General features: G+C 37.3%; 1 protein-coding gene across 1 annotated transcript; it reads left to right on the top strand.

The window, feature by feature from the left end:
• The first annotated feature begins 343 nt into the window (after positions 1-343).
• LOC115216437 (diamine acetyltransferase 2-like) lies at positions 344-20,117 on the top strand. Its single transcript, XM_029785773.2, has 5 exons — positions 344-498; positions 13,780-13,831; positions 15,906-15,971; positions 17,100-17,254; positions 18,287-20,117. The coding sequence occupies exons 1-5, from the start codon at positions 433-435 to the stop codon at positions 18,461-18,463; spliced, it is 516 nt and encodes a 171-aa protein (XP_029641633.1). The 5' UTR covers positions 344-432; the 3' UTR covers positions 18,464-20,117.
• The last annotated feature ends 3,689 nt before the right edge of the window (positions 20,118-23,806 follow it).

A 23,806-nucleotide genomic window follows, 5' to 3' on the forward strand; every position in this document is an offset into this window, starting at 1 on the left:
ATACATACATACATACATACATACATACATACATACATACACATACATACATACATACATACATACATACACACATGCATACATATTTAATTCACGCGACCTATAATAATATTCGTTCAGTGCCTCTGTTTACGCGCGTGTACAATTGTTATTTATATTAACCAATCTAATCGTGCTAACGCTCTAATTACTATGTAGTACTGCCGTATTTATGTTAATAAAGGTCAGAAATCATATTTGTAAAAAAAAAATTAAAATAAATAAAATAATAATAATAATAATAATAATAGTAATAGTAATAATAGTAATAGTAAAGCTGACAGATGTGCTATTTAAGCAAAATTTCCCATTAGTTTTCATTGCAATCCCCACCACTGACAAGCGAGGATTTAAATAGTAGACAATGGTTGCTTCCCTTGATTAATGTAAATTATGGCTTCGTATACGGTCAGAGTTGCTGTGGAATCGGACTGTCCAGAAATTAGACGGTTATTCGCGGTAAATATTTCGAATAATTTCATATGAATCTCACATACTGATATGTTATAGTTGTATCTTTTCTCTGTATGGATTTTTTTTAAAGCTGACATCTAAGAATTTCTCATATCTTAGAGAATTCTTTCTGTGTATTCATGAACTAACCGTGTTGTGTACATTTTGCATAGTAACGTGGTGTGTTTTGTTGACTTGCCAGTCGCACTATCAACAAACATTCTCGTTGTTCAATGTATATATATATATATTATTGCATCACTTCTGGCGCTACTTATATGCATTAAATCACTTGGATTTTTCGTTAATTCGCAGAAAATCCTATCTGGATTTCTTTTGATGCCTGTAATTTTTAAAGTTCGTATTTTATTTAAACAAAGAATTACCTCTCAATTTATTTTTACTTTGATTAATCATCGTCATCACAGGGTCTGTTTGCTTTAACATTTCGTTTTCTCAAAGCAGTTAGTTTCAACGAATTCTACAATTACGCATATCGGTTTCAATAGTTTAAAAGCAAAATAAATTATTTTGCTGTAAGAAAAAGGGAAAAATCTAAGCTTTGGGGCTTAGATTTTCGAAGAATGATGATTTAAGTCCTAGGCACTTATTCATTTAACGCAGTGACTCTCAACGGGTATCGAGGTGTGCCGTGTGTTTTCAAAAATATGATTTTATAAAGCATCTTCAAAAGCGTTTTATTCATAATTTTGTTATACACAAGTATTATTGATAAAGGAGAATAAGCAATAGATTTCTGGGATTTTTTTCGCCCAAAATTTTTGTAAAACGTAGTTTTGTCCAAATTTCCATGGAAATTGTGTTAGTAATGTTTTTATCTAAATATTGTATGTCCACTGTATGGCGAAATAAAAAAAAACAACAACAACATCCCGAATCACTGATTTACAGCGAAACAATGCAATACTGGATGTTTCCATTATTGAAAATACTAGTTTTCCTTATCTTGAAAACCATGCAGTTATTATTACATGATGCCCCGTTCTTCATCCGTGTAACTAATATACACACATAACACGACTGAGATTTCTCATTAACTCTTTTACTCTTTTACTTGTTTCAGCCATCCGGCTTGTGATTTTATTTATTTTTTTTTATTAAAAAAAAGGATGATGTTCTGATTTTTAAAAAAGAGATAATGAAAAAAAAAACTGTTGATGAAGGTTAAAAAAAATCTATACTTAAAATTTTCGTGCGAAAATCATACCCCAGGTGTATGATTTTCTCACGAACTGTTTTTCTCCTTTCATTTTCTTTATATATATATATATATATATATATATATATTATATATATATATATATATATATATATATATATATATATATATATAACGGGAAGCTTTATGAAAATAAACAAAAGACGAAGGCAGGTGGAAAACAAACGAACAATTGTATTAGTATGGCGCTCAGGAAATATAAATAAAACAAATATATATATATATAAATGTTCAAGTTACACATTGATCGCATTCATATTATATCATCTGTTTTGTTTACTTCAGTCAGAGAACTAAGAGCGTCCTTAAAAGGCTAAAACCACACCCCCCGAATAGCAAAGCAAGAAACCAAATTGTCAATATACGTGCCTGAGCGTCACGTACACAATGAAAAATCTAGTCTTGTGTGACTGCCTTGTCATACAACGAACAATATTTGTGACTGACTCTTCTTCATTCCCTGTAACTACATTTTAACTGGACCTAAACAACATAATAGAACTGTAATCAATTTGAAGTTCATCTCCTTTCCTATTATTTCGAATCAGATTCAAAATACAAGCGTAAGTGCTAGAAGCAAAAAAAAAAAAAAATTCGTTTTGCTTCCCTTGGTTCAAACTCTGTGCTAAGTTAATAAACTGGGAATGGTGACAGTTATGCACTTTTGGGTTTCTCTTATGGGCGAAACACTCAGGATGTTGACATCCTGAGTGCAGGATGTCAATATCCTGAGTGCTTTGCACAGTGAACCAGATGGTACACATCAAAGCTGTCATTACAAGTTGTATTGAACCATAAAAAATCTGGTTTACTATTTATTTTCAATTATTTCATGCTTCAAGTTTATTTGCAAAGAAGTAATTGTGAGCACTCAACAACAGCTGTATTAGTAGCAGTAGATTTTTTTTTTTACTTCAGTCATTGGATTGTGGCCATGTGGGAGCACTGCCATGAAGGATTTAGTTGAGCAAACAGACCCCACTAATTACATTCAAGCCTCATACTTATCCTATCAGTCTCTTTTGCTGAATGTCTTACTTACAGGGATATAAACAAACCAACACCAGTTCTCAAATGGTAGTGGCAAACAAACACAAAGACACACACACACACACACACACACACCACACACACACACATATATCATCATCATCATTTAACGTTGGACGTATGATTGAGGGCTGGCAAACCAGATGGCTGCTCTAGGCTTCAATCTTGACCTGGCAGAGTTTCTACAGCTGGATGCCCTTCCTAACGCCAACTACTCCGAGAGTGTAGTGGGTGCTTTTACATACCACCGGCATGGGGCCAGTCAGACGGCACTGGCAACGACCTCGCTTGAATCTTTTACACATCCCACCGGCGCGGGTGCCAGTAAGCCTATACTGGTAACAATCCCGCTCGAATGGTGTTTTTTACGTGCCACTGGCACGGAGGCCAGATAGCGGCTCTGGCAACAATCACACTCAGATGGTGCTCTTAATATCCTACTAGCACAGGGCTCGAGTGCCAGTAGTGCGATGCTGGTAACAATCACACTCGAATCATCATCATCATCGTTTAACGTCCGTTTTCCATGCTAGCATGGGTTGGACTATATATAGTATACCTTTGCTGGTGGCATGTAGGGCCTCACAGAGAAAATGACAAAGACCGAGACCTCTGAGATATGCTGTGACTGTGAAGACCCAACAAATAAAGTGAGTTCATGGCTCGCAGGATGGCCTGCTGTGCTAACCTTGGATTGTAGAGTGACTCGCTGTTCTTGAGGAGACCTACTGAGTCAAGTACGTCAACACCAACATCAAAATGAAAATCAAATGGAAATTGTAGTTATGATACCCGTGCCGGTGACACGTAAAAAGCACCGTCTGAATGTGGCAGATGCCAGCGTCTCCCGACTGGCGTCCATGTCGGTGACATGTAAAAGCACCAACCGATCATGGCCGTTTGCCAGCCTCCTCTGGCCCCCGTGCCGGTGGCATGTTAAAAGCACCCACTACACTCGTTGTGGTTGGCATTAGGAAGGGCATCCAGCTGTAGAAACACTGTCAGATCAGACTGGAGTCTGGTGCAGCCTCTTGGCTTCCCAGACCCCGGTCGAACCGTCCAACCCATGCTAGCATGGAAAATGGGACGTTAAACGATGATGATGATGATATATACATACATGTATATATGATGGGCTTCTTTCAGTTTTCATCTATGAAATCCACTCACAAGGCTTCAATCAGCTTGGGAGTATATTAGAAGCTTCATCTTGGGCAAATGTCTTCGACTATGAATCCAAGACCACATGGTTAGGAAGAAAAGCTTCTTAATCATGCAATCATCAGTTTTGAAGGCTAGTGCCTATAAACATTTGGCAAATGTGGAAGACATCATGGGACCTCTGTGAAAGCAAATAGACAATAGACTATCTAAATGTAATTGAAACATATGATCAATGTTTTCCACAGTGGTGATATTTGTAGGACATCCAGACCTTGAGTCATCTTCAATACTCTCCCTTTCCCTCCTAAATTCAGCTGCCCACTTTTGCACCCTTGATAAAGCTGGAGCGTCATCCCCTAATATAGCAACCATGTCAGTATGAATTTCCTTGGGGAGCCAAACCCCTTTTCTGCAGGTACTTGATAACAATATAATGGCAATTTTTTTCCATTTTCGAGAGAAGTTGTTATTATTTACGTTTGAAGTCTTTGAACAATCGGTGTGATTTTATCAGAAATGAAGCAAAGAGTTTATCAGAAAAGAAGCAAAGAAGAAAAGAAGGGTTGAAATTAATGCATCCAAGATTTCATAGCTGTAGCACCACTCCTTCATAGTCAGCCTATCAACTTTTCAATCCACTCTTGTATTTCCTTAGCTTTATGCATCATATACGATACACATTCTCAATTTTTTCAACCATTGAAGTAACTTAAGACTTATGAAAGCATTATATTAGGTAGGCTATATGAAATGAGGGCTAACTAAAAGTCTGAACACAAGTATGTGCTTTAGACTGGTAAAGGGTTAAGCAGTTCAGATTGGAACATATGGGATACCCACAGAAGGTTTTATACTCTCTGAAGCTCTTTCTCTACAGTTCTTTGCAATTTTTCTTTATCAGATTCATCCCAGTATTTAAACTTGATTGGAGTTCGCCATTCACTTTGGTTTACATTCCAAAGCAACTTTGATTCTCCAATTGAACACAACTATCTTATGGTGGCTTCCAATTAGCTTAGCACCAACTTTGGAAGAACTCAAATTCCAAATTTATTCAAAATGAAATAAACAACTGTCTCTGGTCTATGTGACAATTTTGTCTGCAATACTGCAGTTTCTGTCAAGGGTTAACCCTTTCATTACCAACCCGGCTGAAACCGGCTCTGGCTCTGAGTACAAATGTCTTATTTTTATAAGTTTTGCATTAAAATCTTCCACCAAACCTTAGTCACAATTTATGTTCCTAACACTAACTTAATGATAACTAAGTTATTTTACTAAATTCTTTGTTATATTTAAAGTAATTCAAAGAAACACAGAGCATCTCAAAATAAATACCGTAACAAAAGGGTTAATGGTGACTTTTCACCAAGTGGTTGTTTTAATAAAAATGTAAAGATTTAAGGTGTGTTTGTCAAGTCACAAATATTAAAGAGATTGGTTTTCAATTGTCCTGCCCTTTCAGCTATGTGTAAGCCTCCCTGTCCCCCCTCTTTCTTTGCTCCTCTCTCTGTTCTCCCTTGTTTCCTTTCCCCTCATCTCATCCCTTCCCCTCCATTTCTTCTCTCCTTCTCCTTCTTTTCTCTCTTGTATCATTCTCTTTGTCTCTCTTCCCTCTCTTTCCATAATCATCTTTTCTCTTCTCCTATCCCTCTGCTTGTGTTGCATTTGCTGAAATTGTAGAAGCCATGTCTTTTTTTTTTCTGACTGGAATAGTGAGGGAAGGATAGAGAGATAAAGAAAAGACAACAACAAAGAAATTAGAGGAGGGGTGGCAGAGGCATAACAAAAATAACAAAAAAAAGGGGGGAAAAAGAGTATTTATTGTGACTCTGGCATGAAGCTTCTAAAAGCTAGGATTATGGAACAACCTAGTTTGGCTTTCTAACAGAATGTGAAGGTCATGTTTTAGTAAACAAACAATCACAATAAAAAAGCAACCAGAACAACAACAACATCCTTATATATCTAACAATGACAGAAAAGTGATGTCAAAAGTAACCTAATAGTAATAATATAAAAAAAAAAAGGTTAAAATTGTCTTCATCACATGGTTTTGGTTGAAATGATTATGGAAATAACCCTTTTCTTTTTATACCATTTTGATGAAGATAAGCCATTGTGTTTTCTGGGGTAACATTCATAATGTGTTTGGATTGTTAATTATAGGGGTCATCTTCTATATAATAAAAAATATAACCCCCTATGATTATTGTTCAGTCTTGTTACAAAGATTGCTTGGGGTTAAACTCAAGATGATGAGAATAGCTGTCACTTGCAAGCATGTATGTACCATATTTAACTTAAGCTCTTTGTTTCTTGTGGAACATTGGCCATCAATGACCTTTCTCCACTGTTCTTGACTCTGGACTGTTCTTAGTGCTGCCTTGTTTGTACGGAGGGCACCATATATTTCCATGAGAGAAGGCCTTCTTCTCTTATATCATCATCATCATTTAACGTCCATTGTCCATGCTGGCATGGGTTAGATGGTTTGACCAGAGCTAGCAAGCTGGGGAGCTGCACCAGACTCTAGTCTGATTCGGCATGGTTTCTATGGCTGGATGCCCTTCCTAATGCCAACCACTTTACAGAGTGCACTGGGTGCTATTATGTGGCACCATATGGGCGCTTTTATGTGGCACTGCACAAGTGCTTTTACTTGGCACTGCAATGGCACTTTTATGTGACGTGGCACCATCATGTGTGCTTTACACCACCAGCAGGCTCAGTCTTAACACTTCTGCTGTGGGCATGGGTCTTCTTAAGTATGGCCAGGTGCCAGGTATACTCTTTACTCTTTTACTTGTTTCAGTCATTTGACTGTGACCATGCTGGAGCACTGCCTTTAGTTGATCGAGCAAATCGACACCAGGACTTATTCTTTGTAAGCCTAGTACTTATTCTATCGGACTCTTTGCCAAACTACTAAGTTACGGGACCATAAACACACCAGCATCAGTAATCGAGCGATGTTGGGGGAACAAATATATACACACACATACATATACATATATATACACATATACGACAGGCTTCTTTCAGTTTCCGTCTACCAAATCCACTCAAAAGGCTTTGGTCAGCTTGAGGCTATAGTAGAAGACACTTGGCCAAGGTGCCACACAGTGGGACTGAACCTGGAACCATGTGGTTTGTAAGCAAGCTACTTAGCACACAGCCACTCTTACGCCTATCTTGCTTTAATTGTCATTGATGTTTCTGTAACTTGGCTTTTTTTCGGAAGGGTTGTTTTCCCTGTGCAAACCTATTTCTACCTCTAGGAAGAAGCAATCCATATTAGTCCATTCTCCATCTCTTGACCTGTCCAGCATGAAAGGTCCTAACAGGAGCATGTGCTCCACTGGGATAGCTCTTAGGGTCATTGAGGCATGTGAGCTACCACACCACAATGCTTTTCCTAACTGATTTAGGTGTTTATATAGTCATGAGCAGACATAGATGTGTTCAAGGAACTTCTCATCCTTGACTCAGCGAAATGTCCAGCAAGTGATAGCCGGAAGAAGATATGGTTGTACTAACACCTGCTATTACTTATTACTGTTCAGGCAAGTTTTCTACAGCCAAATACCCTTCCTACCACCTACCCTTATCTGATTCCAAGTAAAGCTGTATTTTCCCATAGCTAGAAAGGTAAGAAAACACACTCTGTATGATGATGACAGTTGTTTACAACAATCACACAGGGACACACCAACTCACTTATGCGTACACACACACACACGTGTAATGGGCTTTTTTCTACCAAATATACTTACAAGGCATATACTGCAAGGTACTTACCCAAGGTACCACACAGTGGGACTGAACCCAGAATCAAGTGGTTGGGCAGCAAGCATCTCAACCACACAACCATGCTCGTTGCAGGAACATGAAAGGAAGTGCCATGCTCAAGAGCATAATGTATCACCCTACCCAACAATTGAACTCCGCAACCTTCAGACCACAAGCTGAATACCCTAATCCATGTTACTGCTCGCCTACAACTGGTGTTCCAACCATGCCTCACTTGTCTCGCATATCGTATATCCTTGAGTATAATCCGTACTTTTTTCCCAAAATTTAACGGTCAAAATCCCTAGTGCGTACTATATATGGGGTTAAAAATGGAAATTATTTTCTTAGCAATGTCCGAGTCTCTATTTGCTGTCCGGCAATGTTTATTCAGATGCATTTCAGCTAAACCTGGAAGCAATGAAGTCATAAAAGAATCATCCATAACTTGCAATAAGCAACATTTATTAAACGTTATTTCTTTATTTTCTGCAAACAAAATGCACAAAAAAGCTACACGTTTGCATTATGTTATATATACAATAATAATAAAGGACATTACCGTATACATTTTTACAAACCAAGGACGTTATATAGACCTCCTTGACTCAAGTTAGAGAAGAGGTGCTTATTATACACAAGGTTTAAGTTTTTCAGAGGTACAGCCCCCTAAAAATCCCCTGCGTATTATACTCAAGGGCAGACTATACTCAAGGATTTATGGTAGTTTTCATGGCTGGGTGTCCTCCCTCACACCAGCTAACACTAGTACTTGATCAGTAACTAAATGATTGCTATTTTGAGTCGTTAGAGCATCAAATAGAATTCTTTGTGGTATACGTTTTTACTCTGTGGGCTCTTAGTTCAAATCCCACCAAGGTCAAAGGTATGAATATGGATAAATAAGTTATCCAAATTTATGTCCTTCGTCCATTTGAGATATTTTGCTTTGTTCATTTCGCTTTTTAATTATCTTCTGTCCTTTACTTGTTTCAGTCATTAGACTGTGGTCATGCTGGGGCACCATGTTGAATGGTTTAGTTGAATGAATTGATGCCAGTACTTACTTTTTAAGTTGGGTACTTGTTCTGTCGGTCTCTTTTACCAAAGTACTAAGTTACGAGGACACAAACAAACCAATACTGGTTGTCAGGCAGAGTTGGGTGGAGGGACATTAATGATCACAAAGACACACATGATCACAGATACACGCACACACTCAGACACATGCGTGCACACACACACACTCACATGCACATGCACACACTCACACATGCACACACTCTCACACACTGTTACACACACGCACTCACACACACACACACGCGCGGAAGAAGAGCATTATAGTTCCCATGGTAATTTGCTTTCAGTGCAGAATGACATTTATTTACTACTATTGCCAACAGCACCGAGGTAGACGATACCATCGCTGACTACTACGATGGCATTTACCACCTTCGACAACATCGATGTAAACAACCACCTTCACTGCCACTGCTGCCAACCTAACTGTAAGATCATTTGGAGAGCTGCTGCTGCTAGTACAAACACAAAATAAAACAGTCACTGCCCATTTGGCTCTCCAAATGGAAGGGTCTATACAGATGTGCATTTCTTTGACTGTATCTTTCTGAAGTTGGGTCTTTGTACTTGAAATATATAAAGGATTTTTTTCTACTTTCCTCTCTGCATTGTTAGAGACCTTTGTCATTTCCCTTTTTGTTTATTATTCTACTATACATATATATATATATATATATATATATATATAATTCTAATTTAGGGTATCTAAGAGATACCTCCACGCTGGAAATAGCAGCCAAAACTTGACTCTAAAACCACATTAAATTATTACCTTTGAAAGTTTTTATACCCATGCTGGCCACTTGATATTATCAATAATTAAATTAACGATCTTATCCTTATTTATTTATATATATATATATATATATATATATATATATGTGTGTGTATGTATCATTATCATCATCATTTTCATTTAACATCCATTTTCCATGCTGGCATGGGTTGGACGGTTTGACTGGGGACTGGCAAGCTAGGAGGCTGCACCAGGCTCCAATCTGATCTGGCAAGGTTTCTACAGCTGGATGCCCTTCCTAACGCCAACCACTCCTAGAGTGTAGTGGGTGCTTTTTACATGCCACCGGCACGGGAACCAATCAGGCGGTACTGGCATTAGCCATGTTCGGGTAGTGCTTTTTACATACCACTGGCACAGGAGCCAGTTGGGGTGGGGGAGCTGGCATCAACCATGTTTGGATGGTGCTTTTTACATTCCACTGGCATGGGAGCCAGTCAGGTGGCACTGGCATTGACCTATGCACGAATGGTTCTTATTGTGTACCACCAGCATGGGAGCCAGTCAGGTGGCACTGGCATCGGTCTCAACTGCGATTTCCATTTTGATTTTGATTTGATTGAGATTGTGATTTTGATTTTACTTAACTCAGTAGGTCTCCTCAAGTACTGTGTGTCATCCACCGATTCAAAGGTACTTTTTAACTGGGCTGGTTATATGACACTGGTATAGGCTATGGCTCTGATCTCACTTTACTTGCCAGGTCTTCTCAATCACAGCATATCTCCAGAGGTCTCAGTCTCTTGTCATTGCCTGTGTGAAGCCCAACGTTCGATAGTCATGCTTCACCACCTCATCCCATGTCTTCCTGGGTCTCCATCTTCCATGGATTCCTTCCGCTGTTAGGGAGTGACACTTCTTCACACAGCTCTTCTCATCCACATGAGGCACATGACCATACCAGTACAGTTGTCCCTCTTGCATACCACATCTGATGTTTCTTATGTCCAACATTTCTCTCAGGGCGCTTACACTCTGTTGTGTGTGCACAGTGACATTACACATCCAGCAGATCATACTAGCTTCATTTCTTTCAAGACTACATGTCCTTAATAGTGATGGCCCATGTTTCACTACTGTGTAGCACACATGCATCATCCAGTCTACCTTTCCCTCTGAGCGAGAGGCCCTTTGTCACCAGCAGAGGTAGGAGCTTTCTGAACTTTGCCCAGGCTATTCTTATTCTAGTGGTAACACTCTCTGAGCATCCACACCCACTACTAACTTGATCACCTAGGTAGTGGAAGCTATCAACTACTTCTAGTTTCTCCCACTGGCATGTGATGGAATCTGTTTTCTGAGTATCTGTGGTGTTTATTGCCCCTGTGCATCTACTGCATACAAAAACTATCATCCCGGTTAACCTTCCTTTGATGTTGCTGCACCTCTTATGCGTCCATAGCTTACACTGGGTACATCTTATGGAGTTTCTACCTACACCTTTTCTACAGATTGATCAGGGCCATCTACCTGAAGGGGTTTGTGATTTGTTCACCTTCTTACTTACTAGGACTTTGGTTTTTGCAACATTGACTCTTAGACCTTTTGATTCTAAACCATGCTTCCACACCTGAAATTTCTTCTCTAGTTCTGGTAGTGATTTAGCTATGAGAGCAAGGTCATTAGCATAGAGGAGCTCCCATGGGCGGCCTGTCTGAATTCCTCTGTTATTGCCTGGAGGATTATGATGAATAAGAGGGGGCTGAGGACTGATCCTTGGTGAACCCCTACTTCTACCCAGAATTCTTCACTATACTCATTGCCAACCCTTACCTTACTGATAGGGCCTGTACAGCTCTTACTATCCCTAGTTTCCACATCACCTACAAGATAAGGGATCAGGGTCCCTGTTAAAGGCTTTCTCCCAGCCAACAAAAGTCAAGTACAGGGGTTTATCTTTGGCTAGGTATTTCTCCTGTAGTTGCCTTACCAGAAACATAATATCAGTGATGCTTCTACCCAACACAAAACTAAACTGTATCTCATCTAGGCTGGCTCTCTCCCTAATTAGTTGGGCTATGACCCTCTCTGTGACCTTCATCACCTGATCCAGCAGTTTGATACTCCTGTAGTTATTTCTATCTAAAACATCACCTTTACGTTTGTAGCAGTTGACTATGGTGCTGCTATACCAGTCATTGGGTATGACTCCTTCGTGAACCACCTGGTTTACAATATGAGTGACTAAGCCATAGCCCCCACCACCAGATATTTTAAGCATCTCAGCACTGATTCCTGATGGGCCAGGGGCTTTTCCTGACTTCATATCCTTAATTGCTTTATCTACCAGGGTCAACATTTGGCAGGCTCTCCTCCTCCCATTCATTCTCCACATCAGCAGCCTTTCATAATGGTATCTCTAAGCCCCTTCCTTTGCAGAATCATTAAAAGCAAGTGCACCATCATCCATGCAGACACATTTCTCTCCTGTAACATCACAATTTTCTCTCACACACTGTCTTGCAATCTGAAATACTTCAGTTCTTTGGTCCTCATGTCGCTGAACTTTGGCAAACTTCTTCTTTTCTGCTTCTCCTTTGGCTCTCTCTTTTACTTGTTTCAGTCATTTGACTGTGGCCATGCTGGAGCACCACCTTTAGTCGAGCAAATCGACCCCAGGACTTTTTCTTTGTAAGCCTAGTACTTATTCTATCAATATCTTTTGCCGAACCGCAAAGTTACAAGGATGTAAACACATCAGCATCGGTTGTTAAGCGATGTTGTGGGGACAAACAGACACACACACACACACACTCACACATACATATATATGACAGGTTTCTTTCAGTTTCAGTCTACCAAATCCACTCACAAGGCTTTGATCAGCTCAAGGCTATAGTAGAAGACACTTGCCCAAGGTGCCACGCAGTGGAACTGAACCCATAACCATGTGGTTGGTAAGCAATTTACTTACCACACAGCCACTCACAGACACAGATACACTCATATATAGTGTTTTAATACTATATGTGTATATATAAAAATGGAGATGAATACTGATGCTCCTTGGGATAGGTTTGATAATTATTGAGGTATTCCTTAACATGAAACCAATGATAGCCTTAATACACAGATAAAAATTCTTTATCCACCAATGCAGTGTTGATCACTCGTTCTCATTGTTTGATATCTACATACATACATACATATATACGAAACATGTCTGCAGATGCCTGACCAGCAAGCGGAAGCGGCTGACCTCCCCTGCTTGAAGGTTATAATGGACACAGGTTCATGTGTCATATAACTAGCTGGAGGTGATGGCCTCTTGGAGCTAATCAACGGCAGCTTTCGTCTTATATTTATGGACTGCCATATTAGCTTGGCAGTAACTATTAATATCCAGTAGCGCTGCTGTAGTCTCCTTTAGAGAGACTTAAAAATAATAATATTTATATATATATATATGTGTGTGTGTGTGTGTGTGTATATATACACACACACACAGACACACATTATGTGTTTACCCAGTGTTCTAGTAGCAGACTGCATCCTTCAAAACTTCCATGCTTCCTGAGATTCGCCAACACTACACCTGATTTTCTCCCCTCCATACACACGCAAGTGTTCACTTTCCAGACTTTTGTACATTACTGCATATGCTTTATATGCACTTTTGACAAGTTGTGGTGCACCTGTGCACTGTATACAATAATTTCATTATCTTATCAAGACAACTACCTAAGGTGCCACACAGTGGAACTGGACTTGAAGCCATGTGGCTGCAAAATGAGTTTCTTAACTACACAGCCATTCCTGCATTATCTAATATATATTTTTTATCTCTGACTCTCTCTCTTAATTATATCTAATTAACTTTTTAATGTTAACTGCATTAGATTATTATCACTGACTCAGTAAACTTCAATCATCGTCATCATCATCAGCATCATCATCATCATCAGCATCATCATCATTTTACAACCACTTTCCATGATGGCATGGGTTGGACAAATTGTCTTAGTTTGAGTCAGCTCATTTAATCAGATGTCATTTCAACATGGTGTTTTTTTTTGGTTTTTTTGTATGACTGGATGCTCTTTCTGACACCAACAACTTTACAAAGTGCATTTTTACATGACACCGGTGCCAGACAGGTTCTTTTCATTTTTTTAAATCATTTTTTTCTTTTCTAATTCCATCTTTTGTATTTTATAAATAGGAGCAGGAAGAGGATGATGATGAAGACTTAAAGTCACAACTTAGTTTAGAAGGTAAGTTCTTTTCAGGATAACCAATTCTTTACTATGTTTCTAATGAATAAACTACCTGTGTGTTTCAATTAGTTTTCAATATAATCAATAATTTGAAAAGATTTAGTAAATTATCTGTAAAAATGCGTAAAATCATGGCTATGTAGTTGAAAAATTTGCTTCTAAATTATGTGTCTGTGGGTTCAATCTCACGGCACAACACATTGTACAATTGTCTTCTACTACAGCCCTGGGCTAACAATTGCCTTGTAAGGGAATTTGGTAGGTGGAAACTGAAAGAAGCCCATCATTATGTATAAATATAATCATTTTATATATGTATAAAATTGTTCTGAGCATCATTTAATGTCTACTTTTTCATGCCTTCATGAGTCGGATGGAATTTGTTGAGGCATCCTTATAACTTTCATGTTGCTAATCTTTACCTCTTTCCTAGCAAGGTAATATTTTCTGATGGCCATGCGTTTTTCACTGAAAAACTGGAAATAAACAACCTTGCTGATAATGATAATGGTGATGCTCATTTACAGCTTTCATGTAATGTCTAGGCAAGGGCACATACAAACCCACATAAACATGCTCACACATATATATATATAATATATATATATATATATATATATATATATATATTGGGTTGTCAGGAAAGTTTGTGCCGATTTATAGTAGCTTACCTTTTGACTTATTTTAGAACATGGTTGAGTCCAAAAAAATAGAATTTGACTACACCTACATTTAGAGCACAGTTTAAGCTATATTTTCGTGGAAGAAGGTTTATGTTCCTATAACCTGTGTTAATTCTGTAACCCTTTAAAATGGAAGATAAGAAAGTTCATTTTCAGGACTTGATGCTTTGGGAACCAGACAAAAATTGCTGCAGCTCAGCTGGGATGTGTTACTCCACCCTCCATATTCACCAGATATTGCTCCTTCAGATTTCCACTTATTCAGGTCTCTGCAGAATAGTCTTAATGGTAAAAATTTCAATTCCTTGGATGACGTAAAAAGATACCTCGATGAATTCTTTGCCATGAAATCCCCTCAATTCTGGGAAGTGGGTATTTTTAAGTTAAAGGAAAGATAGAAACGCATTGTGCAACAAAATGGTTCATATTTGGTTGATTAAAAATGTAATGGCAAGTATTTATTGACCTTTTCCTTTCCTTTAAAAATTGGCACAAACTTTCCAGACAACCCAATATATATATTGTCTTGCAAGTACTTGGTTACCCTGTCAGTGCAGGTGCCAATTAAAAGCACCCAGTTCTCACTGTAAAGTGGTTGGAATTTCGAAGGGCATCCAGCTGTAAAAACCTTGCTAAAACTGACCTTGCCTGTGTTTGTGCCATGTAAAAGCAGTAAGTCCACTGTGATGTTGCCATTCACAGCTCAAATGCAATTAATGATGTCGCTATTTCTGGTTGGGCTATCAACAAATTGTCTACTAACTTTGCACTTTTGAATTCATCTGTGATAGAAAAGAAATTCCTTCCTTAAAAAATAGCCAAGGGTCGACCACAGGAAGTGTGTCCAGCCATAATAATCCTGCCTTAGTTTCTGTCTGTCCAAGCCATGCTAGCATGCAAAAGGGACTTGACAAAATAAAACAATTATGTTGATGTTGAATAATCAAAATCTCCCCAAAATCATTTATTCACCACTAAGATTGCACCAAAATATTGATTAAATATGAATACTTTAATATGGGTTGTCTCAGGTGGGTTTATATTAAAAAGATTAAAGAATTAAGGTTGAAATCTTTTAGCTTTAAACTAGTGTTTTTATCTTTTTCTTTTTAATGTCTTTATAATATGAGTCTTATACATATATGAAAGGTGGCACTGAGTTGAATGATAGGAAATGGTATTAAACTGGATTATAACAGTATTAAACAAGAGGTTGATAGATATTTAAGACATACTATTTGGTAGAGAAATTATAAGCTCCAAAATCCTGATGATCTCATGTAAGAAATTTAAAAGAATCTAACAAAAAGAAAAAAATAAAACAAAGTGAAGATTTATTATTATATTTAATTCGCATACTTTTGTTATTTGTATTTTTTACCTTCTAGATTTGAAGAAATATGGATTTGGTGAAGATCAGAAATTTGTGATACTTGTGGCTCATCGTGTATCAGGTATGAAGATCAATAGCAATATTATCACTCAAATATATGAGGAATAATCTAGAACAGTTTTTCCTAACCTTTTGGGCTGAATGGGGCTATAGTAGAAGACACTTGCCCAAGGTACCTTGCAGTGAGAGTGAACCTGAAATCATGTGGTTGCACAGTAAGCTTCCTATCTATACAGCCATGCTAACACCTATAAACAATAGATATTAAAGGCTAGAAAAATGTCTAGATTGAAGCAGTTAATCCTTCAAAACTTCCATGCTTCCTGAGATTTGCCAACACTACACTTAATTTTCTCCCCTCCATACACACACAAGCATGTATCTGACTCATACATTGTTCGCTTTCCAGACATTTCTACATTACTGCATGTACTTTATATGCACTTTCTGACAAGTTGTGGTGCACCTGAGCACTGTATACAATAATTTCATTATTATTATTATTATATGTTGTATTTAAGAGAGTTGTAAAGCATTGTTTACAGGTGAGAAAAGAAGACTATGAAAAACTCATGTCAGAATAAGCTAAATGCAGAAATAGAAGATAAAGAGACTTAATTTAGTCACTTTGATTAAAGTCATTCAAAGTATTACTCTTTTACTTGTTTCTGTCGTTTGACTGTGGCCATGCTGGAGCACCGCCTTTAGTTGAGCAAATCGACCCCAGGACTTACTCTTTGTAAGCCTAGTACTTATTCTATCGGCCTCTTTTGCCAAGTCGCTAAAATCACGGGGACGTAAACACAGCACCATCGGTTGTCAAGCGATATTAGGGGGAACAAACACAGAAACACAAACATATACACATACACATGTACACACACACACACACGCACACACACACATATATATACATATATACGACGGACTTCTTTCAGTTTCTGTCTACCAAATCCACTCACGAGACTTTGGTTAGCCCGAGGCTATAGTAGAAAACACTTGCCCAAGGTGCCACGCAGTGGGACTGAACCCAGAACCATGTGGTTGGTAAGCAAGCTACTTACCACATAGCCACTTCTATGCCTATATACTTACCACACAGCCACTCCTACACCACAAAGTATGTGCATAATACGTGTATAATGATTAATAAAGATTAACAATTCGGCTTGTTTATTTCTTATTTTAGATACAAGTGCTACACCCTTCTTGGTAGGGTATTTGTTTTTTAGCAAAATCTTTTGCACTTTCATGGGAAAGACACTGCTGGTTGATGATTTATACGTTACTCCAGAATACCGTAACCAAGGCATATGCAAACAACTGGGACATCTTTTGGTGAAGGTAATGTTAAAATCTATATTTCCTTGTATTCTTTTGTTTAGCCTTTTAACATTCAGATTACTCTGGCTAATGTAATGCTTATGTATGCTTATTTACTCACGTTGTTTTGAATGAATCTTACATTATCTCTTAGCTTCAAAATTTTGATGATGAAATTATTTTTGGAATGACATTGTAGGGTAGGTATGAGATGCCAGATCTCTCTGGTTTGAACATAAAACAGGCAGAATATTTGGGTCTGCTATGGATGGTTTAAATTATTTAATGCCTTTCATAAATATCTGTTTGACAAATTCTTTGTACACATTTTAAGTTACATGGATACATTTGCTGTAAAGACCACCACCATCACCACTATCACTATCATCATCATATTAACGTCCACTTTTCCATGCTTGCATGAGTTGGACTGTATTTCTTGAGGCAGGTTTTCTACAGCCTGATCCCCTTCCTGTTACCAACCTTCGCTTGTTTCCCAAGTCAGGTAATATTACCTCTATTGTTTGTGCCATGAGAACATGTATCTAAATCCTCTTATAAGTAGTTGGTTAAAGGTAGGGCATCCATCTGTAGCAACTAATGCAAAATGGCACATACAAAATACCAGTCTATGAGAGTAGGTGCTTCCAATAAGAACTATTTTGGGCCATAGCAAGCTGTCCAACTCATGCCAGCATAGAAAGCAGATATAGTGATGATGATGATGGTGATAATGAAATAGAAGCCATCAATTAATTATTAATCTTAGCCTTATAAGATTATCCATGAAGTCAGTCAAGCAATATCAATGAAATCACCATAAACCTAAAACATGTTCAACTTTGTGAGAATAAAGGACAACTCAAAATAACAAGGCCCCTAAATATAAAAGATTCACAAACAGACATATCAAGCATGTATTCCCCTCTTCAGCTGCCCATTGGATGTCACTATGATTTCGACATCTGGGCAGTACCTAATCTCTCTGTTTTTCATCTTACCCATTCTTATATCTAATGGGTAATAACAATATTTTGTTTCTGTTTTCTCTAGATTGCACTGGAGCAGGACTTTCGCCAAGTGCAGTGGTACACACCTACAAACAACGTTGAGATAAAGAACCTGTGTAATTTGGTTCATGCAGTAAATGAGAGCAAAATTGACAACTATTTCTATTTGAATTTTTTCAAAGAAGACATAGAGAAGCTGAACAATTGTATCGAACTTTAAGGAAGTGGTAATACAACAGAAATATTTCAACATCGTTTACAGTAGATTAACCTGAGAAAGATGCATGAAGAGGACCAAACATGACTAGATTCATCTAAATTATACTGAAATACTGATATAGATAAGCTAAGCAGTTACAACATATTGTAATAATTATATTACAAATTTTGTCCTCATCAGCTGGGTTTTTTCCACCAAAGCACATATATTTATATTATACATATAGATATGTATACGGTTTAGTAGCCACATGATCATAGATAGGCACAAACTCATGCTTATTCATACTCATATGTACAGCATATACTCAAGGTTTTCTAAATTAATATTGGTATTTTAATATTGAAGCTCTGATCTCATCAGTATTTTAAGAATAAGATTTCCTTATTTATAAAATCGCATTTATACGATTCTAAATTTTAAGTGTGATGTGTTAAAATCCTAAACAAAAGATTTCAATCATTCTGGCAAATACCTCCACGTAAATTTTCAAGTGGAGAACAAAATACAATAATACTGTGGAAGCTGCTTATCACTGCTGATAATCACTGACCATGTTATCAGACAGTTATTATTATCAAAATAAGTAGGTCCCAAATGAGCTCAGGATATTCCAAACATATCCTCTGCTTAATGTTATTAATGTTATCAGTCGGATATTGTTATCTAAAAGGCTCCGTCCCAAAGTGATCACAGTAAGCAGCTTCCATTGTATTAGAAAATTGTCAACATTTAATAACTGGTTTCATAATACTTTTTTTTACTTACCTTTTAATGCCCTATCCTAGTCAGATGTTTAAGCTGTTGCCTTCATTATTTATGATTTCATATCTACTTGGATGGATTGAAAAAGATCTTCAGGTCAATTTGTCTCCATTTGCCATTGTTGTTTTATTCCTTTCTTAGCTTGGATCTGACTTTTTTTTTTTTTTCTGTATCACATTTTATGTTGCATAACTTGTTTTTTGGTATGGAGAAAGAATCTCTTTGTTGTCAGAAACAAAAGAATGCAAATTCCTTAAATATCTCTTAACTATTTAGTTGTAATTAAATTATTATGCTAACATTTCTAGTTTGGAATTTGTAAGTTAGTCAACGATTCTTTACAAAAAAAGTGAGCAAAGGGAAATAACTGAAGCTCTGTTATGAGTTAATCCCCTCGATAATCCTTTCACAAATGCTGCTTCCTCTATTCTCAAGGGTTTAACATTAATTTACTTAAAGTTCCTGTACACCTGCTATATTCTCATTTGTGTTATTGGTTACCTAAAACATCTTGTTTTTCTGTGAAATGATGTCTTACATTATCATACAGTGTACTTTTGGAGGAGAAATCCTTAATCAAATGAGATTAAAGCTCCAAATACAGAGGAACATCATTAAACACTATGACATTTTGTCCAGTGTTTCATTATCTCTGCCAATTCATGGCTTATACTTCCTACGTAATCACGACTTATGTACCTCTGAAATTAACCCTAATTATTATTACCCTCACCATCACCATGTCCCTAGCTAATTTTCCTTTTCTTGCTTTTAAACATGATTTGTTATTCTTGTGTTGGTTCTATGATAAAACCAGATCATATTCATAAAGAAATTCTGACAATCAACCAACATTAAGTTCTGCCATAATGACTGCGACGAATAATTACAAAAAAAAAAAAATCATATAGGCGCAGGAGTGGCTGTGTGGTAAGTAGCTTGCTTACCAACCACATGGTTCCGGGTTCGGTTCAGTCCCACTGCGTGGCACCTTGGGCAAGTGTCTTCTACTATAGCCTTGGGTCAACCAAAGTCTTGTGAGTGAATTTGGTAGATGGAAACTGAAAGAAGCCCATCGTATATATGTATGTGTGTGTGTACGTGTGTGTATATGTTTGTGTGTCTTTGCTTGTTCCCCAACATCGCTTGACACCCGATGGTGGTGTGTTTATGTCCCCGTAACTTAGCGGTTCGGCAAAAGAGACTGATAGAATAAGTACTAGGCTTCCAAAGAATAAGTCCTGGGGTCGATTTGCTCGACTAAAGGCGGTGCTCCAGCATGGCCACAGTCAAATGACTGAAACAAGTAAAAGAGTAAAGAGTAAGAGTATAAAGCTGAGTACTTGCCTTGAGTCTTAGCCCTTTGTCTGTCCAATGCATTTTCATAAGTTTGTCCCAAACATCCATGCTTGTTTTCAGACTTTTAGTTATTCCTTGTTTCATATGTTCTGAGTAGTATAAAGTTTTCCTTTCATAAATCCCAAGTTACTCTGATGGTTGAAAAAAATTGGGAATGTCTATCATACATGATGCATGGATGCCGAGGTAATATATCCCATGTAGCACATGTGATACACAGAACAGGCAAAGGGCTATGCAGGAAAAACAAAATTTATGTAAATTATTGTGACCCCTCGAGTTAAATTGTGAGATTATTGACCATATGGTCATGAGTTCAAAACTTACTGTAACCATTCTGTTGAACATCTGAGCATAAGCACATGACTGTGCTTGGTTCATTTTGCCTGACTAACACAAAAATGGTTCCATTTCTACTTCACAGTTGAAGAATTAGTCGTAAGAAAGACACCCATCTTGTTAAACTGTCTTATTCATTAGATAGTTGTAAAATAAAAATAATCCCTAAAGTTCAGTGATATTGCTACTTGTAGTCTTAGGAAACCATGCTAATCACACACTTACTCTATCATGGCTTCAGCTAGGTAGCAGTTTTAAGATTTTCACGTTACTTGCACACCAACCCTCATTCTTTACACTGTAAAATGTTTCTAACTGATCTTCAAAAAACAAAGCTATCTTCTTTATCATGCTATAACAACATATAACACCACTAAATGCGACTTTATTCAATTAAGCATTTCAGTGTGAGTAAAATCAATTAAAATATTCATGTAAATTAGACTTTTAGCATTACATATGAAGATTTTAGTTTGAAAGTTTAAAGAATTTTTTTTTAACAATATATTTCAATTTGAAATTAAAATTCAGATGTTAGAAATTCTGAAAAAGCATAAATTAAAGACTAGGGTTTTTAAAAAAAAATTTATTGATACAAATTTAAATTACAGATATAATTAAATATTCAGTTCAGATTCAAACCTCATCTTAATTTTTTTAAATTAATCCTAATGTTGCCCTCAATTTTGGTTTAAGAAAACATCTTGGTATTATCAATTTGAATTTAACACCATGCACACACAAACACACCCACACACACACACACACACACACACACACACACACACACACACACACAAACGCTTTACTCTTAACATTGAAAAAAAAAAACCCAAAAAAAACAATTGAATGAATAAAATTGAAACTGAAATTTCCCCTCCCCCAAATAAAAAAATTTGCAACAAGTAGTCGTGCTTTGGTGAGTAAGATGTCACCACATTATGAAAAATCTAACATACTGCATACATGTGATGTACACGCATGCCAGTGCACACATACACACACACACACACACGCACCAGTATTAATACATAGATACCAAAATGAGGATGAAGATTGATTTAACATATTGTTAGAATATGTCAGTCAATCATTGAGTTATTATACCTTTCTTTTTTTTTTATATTCTAAAAATTTAATCCTGCTGATTTCCTATTCATTCTTTTTACTGCATTTATTGTAATGAGCCATGTAGGATCATAGATACATACATATATATATATATATATATCAAATACCAATCAATAAGATTATAATTTTTGAAACTGTTAACCTCACATTTGAAGATGATAAATGGCTGTGTGGTAAGAAGTTTGCTTTCCAACCCACATGGTTCCAGGTTCAGTCCCACTGTATGGCACTTAGGCAAGTGTCTTCGTCTATAGCCTTGGACCAATGAAAGCCTTGTGAGTAGAATTGGAAGAGAGAAACTGAAAGAAGCATTTTGTGTGTGTGTGTTTGTGTCTTTGCCCCCCCCCCCCTGTTTGACAACTGGTGTTGGCATGTGTATGTTCTTGTAACTTAGCAGTTTGACAAAAGAGACTGATAAAATAAGTAGCAAGCTTAAAATACAAAGAAATAAGTACAAGTGTTAATTTGTTTGACTAAAATTCTTCAAGACCGTGCTCCAGTATGGCCGCAGTCTAATGACAGAAACAAGTAAAAGATAAAAGAGATATATATATATATATATTTCTGGCTGCCATATATTTCAGTCTTTTAAATCTCCTGTCTTCAATGGAATAGTGGTTAAGAGTATTATTACTCTCATTTCAGAAAGAAAGCTTCCAAGTTTGAATCCAGTCTCGCATGGTGTACATTATCTAACAATGAGATACCTAATGATTATAAGAGATCTGATTGGTTGACATTTGGTGGGAGAATGAGATGAATGGGTATGGCTGTTTAGATAGTGATGATGTAGCACAGCTGATGGGTATCAAATCTGTTTTGGTGATAGTACTTTTTAGCACTGAAACACACACACACACACACACACACACACATGCACGCGCGCACACACGCACTCAGAAATATACACATAAGGCGGCGAACTGGCAGAAACGTTAGCATGCCGGGCGAAATGCTTAGTGGTATTCCGTCTGCCATCACGTTCTGAGTTCAAATTCCGCCAAGGTCGACTTTGCCTTTCATCCTTTCAGGGTCGATAAATTAAGTACCAGTTACACACTTTGTCTGTCTTAATCCCTTTGTCTGTCCTTGTTTGTCCCTTCTATGTTTAGCCCCTTGTGGGCAATAAAGAAATAAGAAATATACACATACAGATAGATAGTTAGAGAGCAAGTCATTACAGTTTGGTAGTTGAATCCACTTGGCATAACCTCCTTCCCTCTTCTCATATACATACAGAGCTATATACTCACACAACTAAACAGTAAAAGAGAGATAAACATCATAACAATAGAAATATCAAAATGGCAGATGTCAAATAAGTCAGCATTGAATAAGCAATGTCAAATAGACGATGTCAAAATGGCTGTGTTGAAATGTCTCAATCCTACATAATGTAGATGTAAATATTGAAATAATTTTCATGTATCTTCTACTGTAAGCCTCAAGCTAACCAAAGCCTTGTGAGTGGATTTGGTAGACGGAAACTGAAAGAAGCCCGTTGTATAAGTATATGTGTGTGTGTGTGTGTGTGAGTGAGTGTGTCTTTGTGTCTGTGTTTTGCCCCCTCCCTCCCACTGCTTGACAACTGGTAATGGTGTGTTCATGCCCCTGTAACTTAGCGGCTCGCCAAAAGTGACCGATAGAATAAGTACCAGGCTTAAAAAAAAAGTACTGGGGTTGATTCATTTGACTAATAATTCAAGGTGCTGCCCCAGCATGGCCGCACTCTGGCTGAATTAAGTCAAA

This window comes from Octopus sinensis, linkage group LG10 (assembly GCF_006345805.1).
Source record: "Octopus sinensis linkage group LG10, ASM634580v1, whole genome shotgun sequence".
NCBI classification, from domain to species: domain Eukaryota; kingdom Metazoa; phylum Mollusca; class Cephalopoda; order Octopoda; family Octopodidae; genus Octopus; species Octopus sinensis.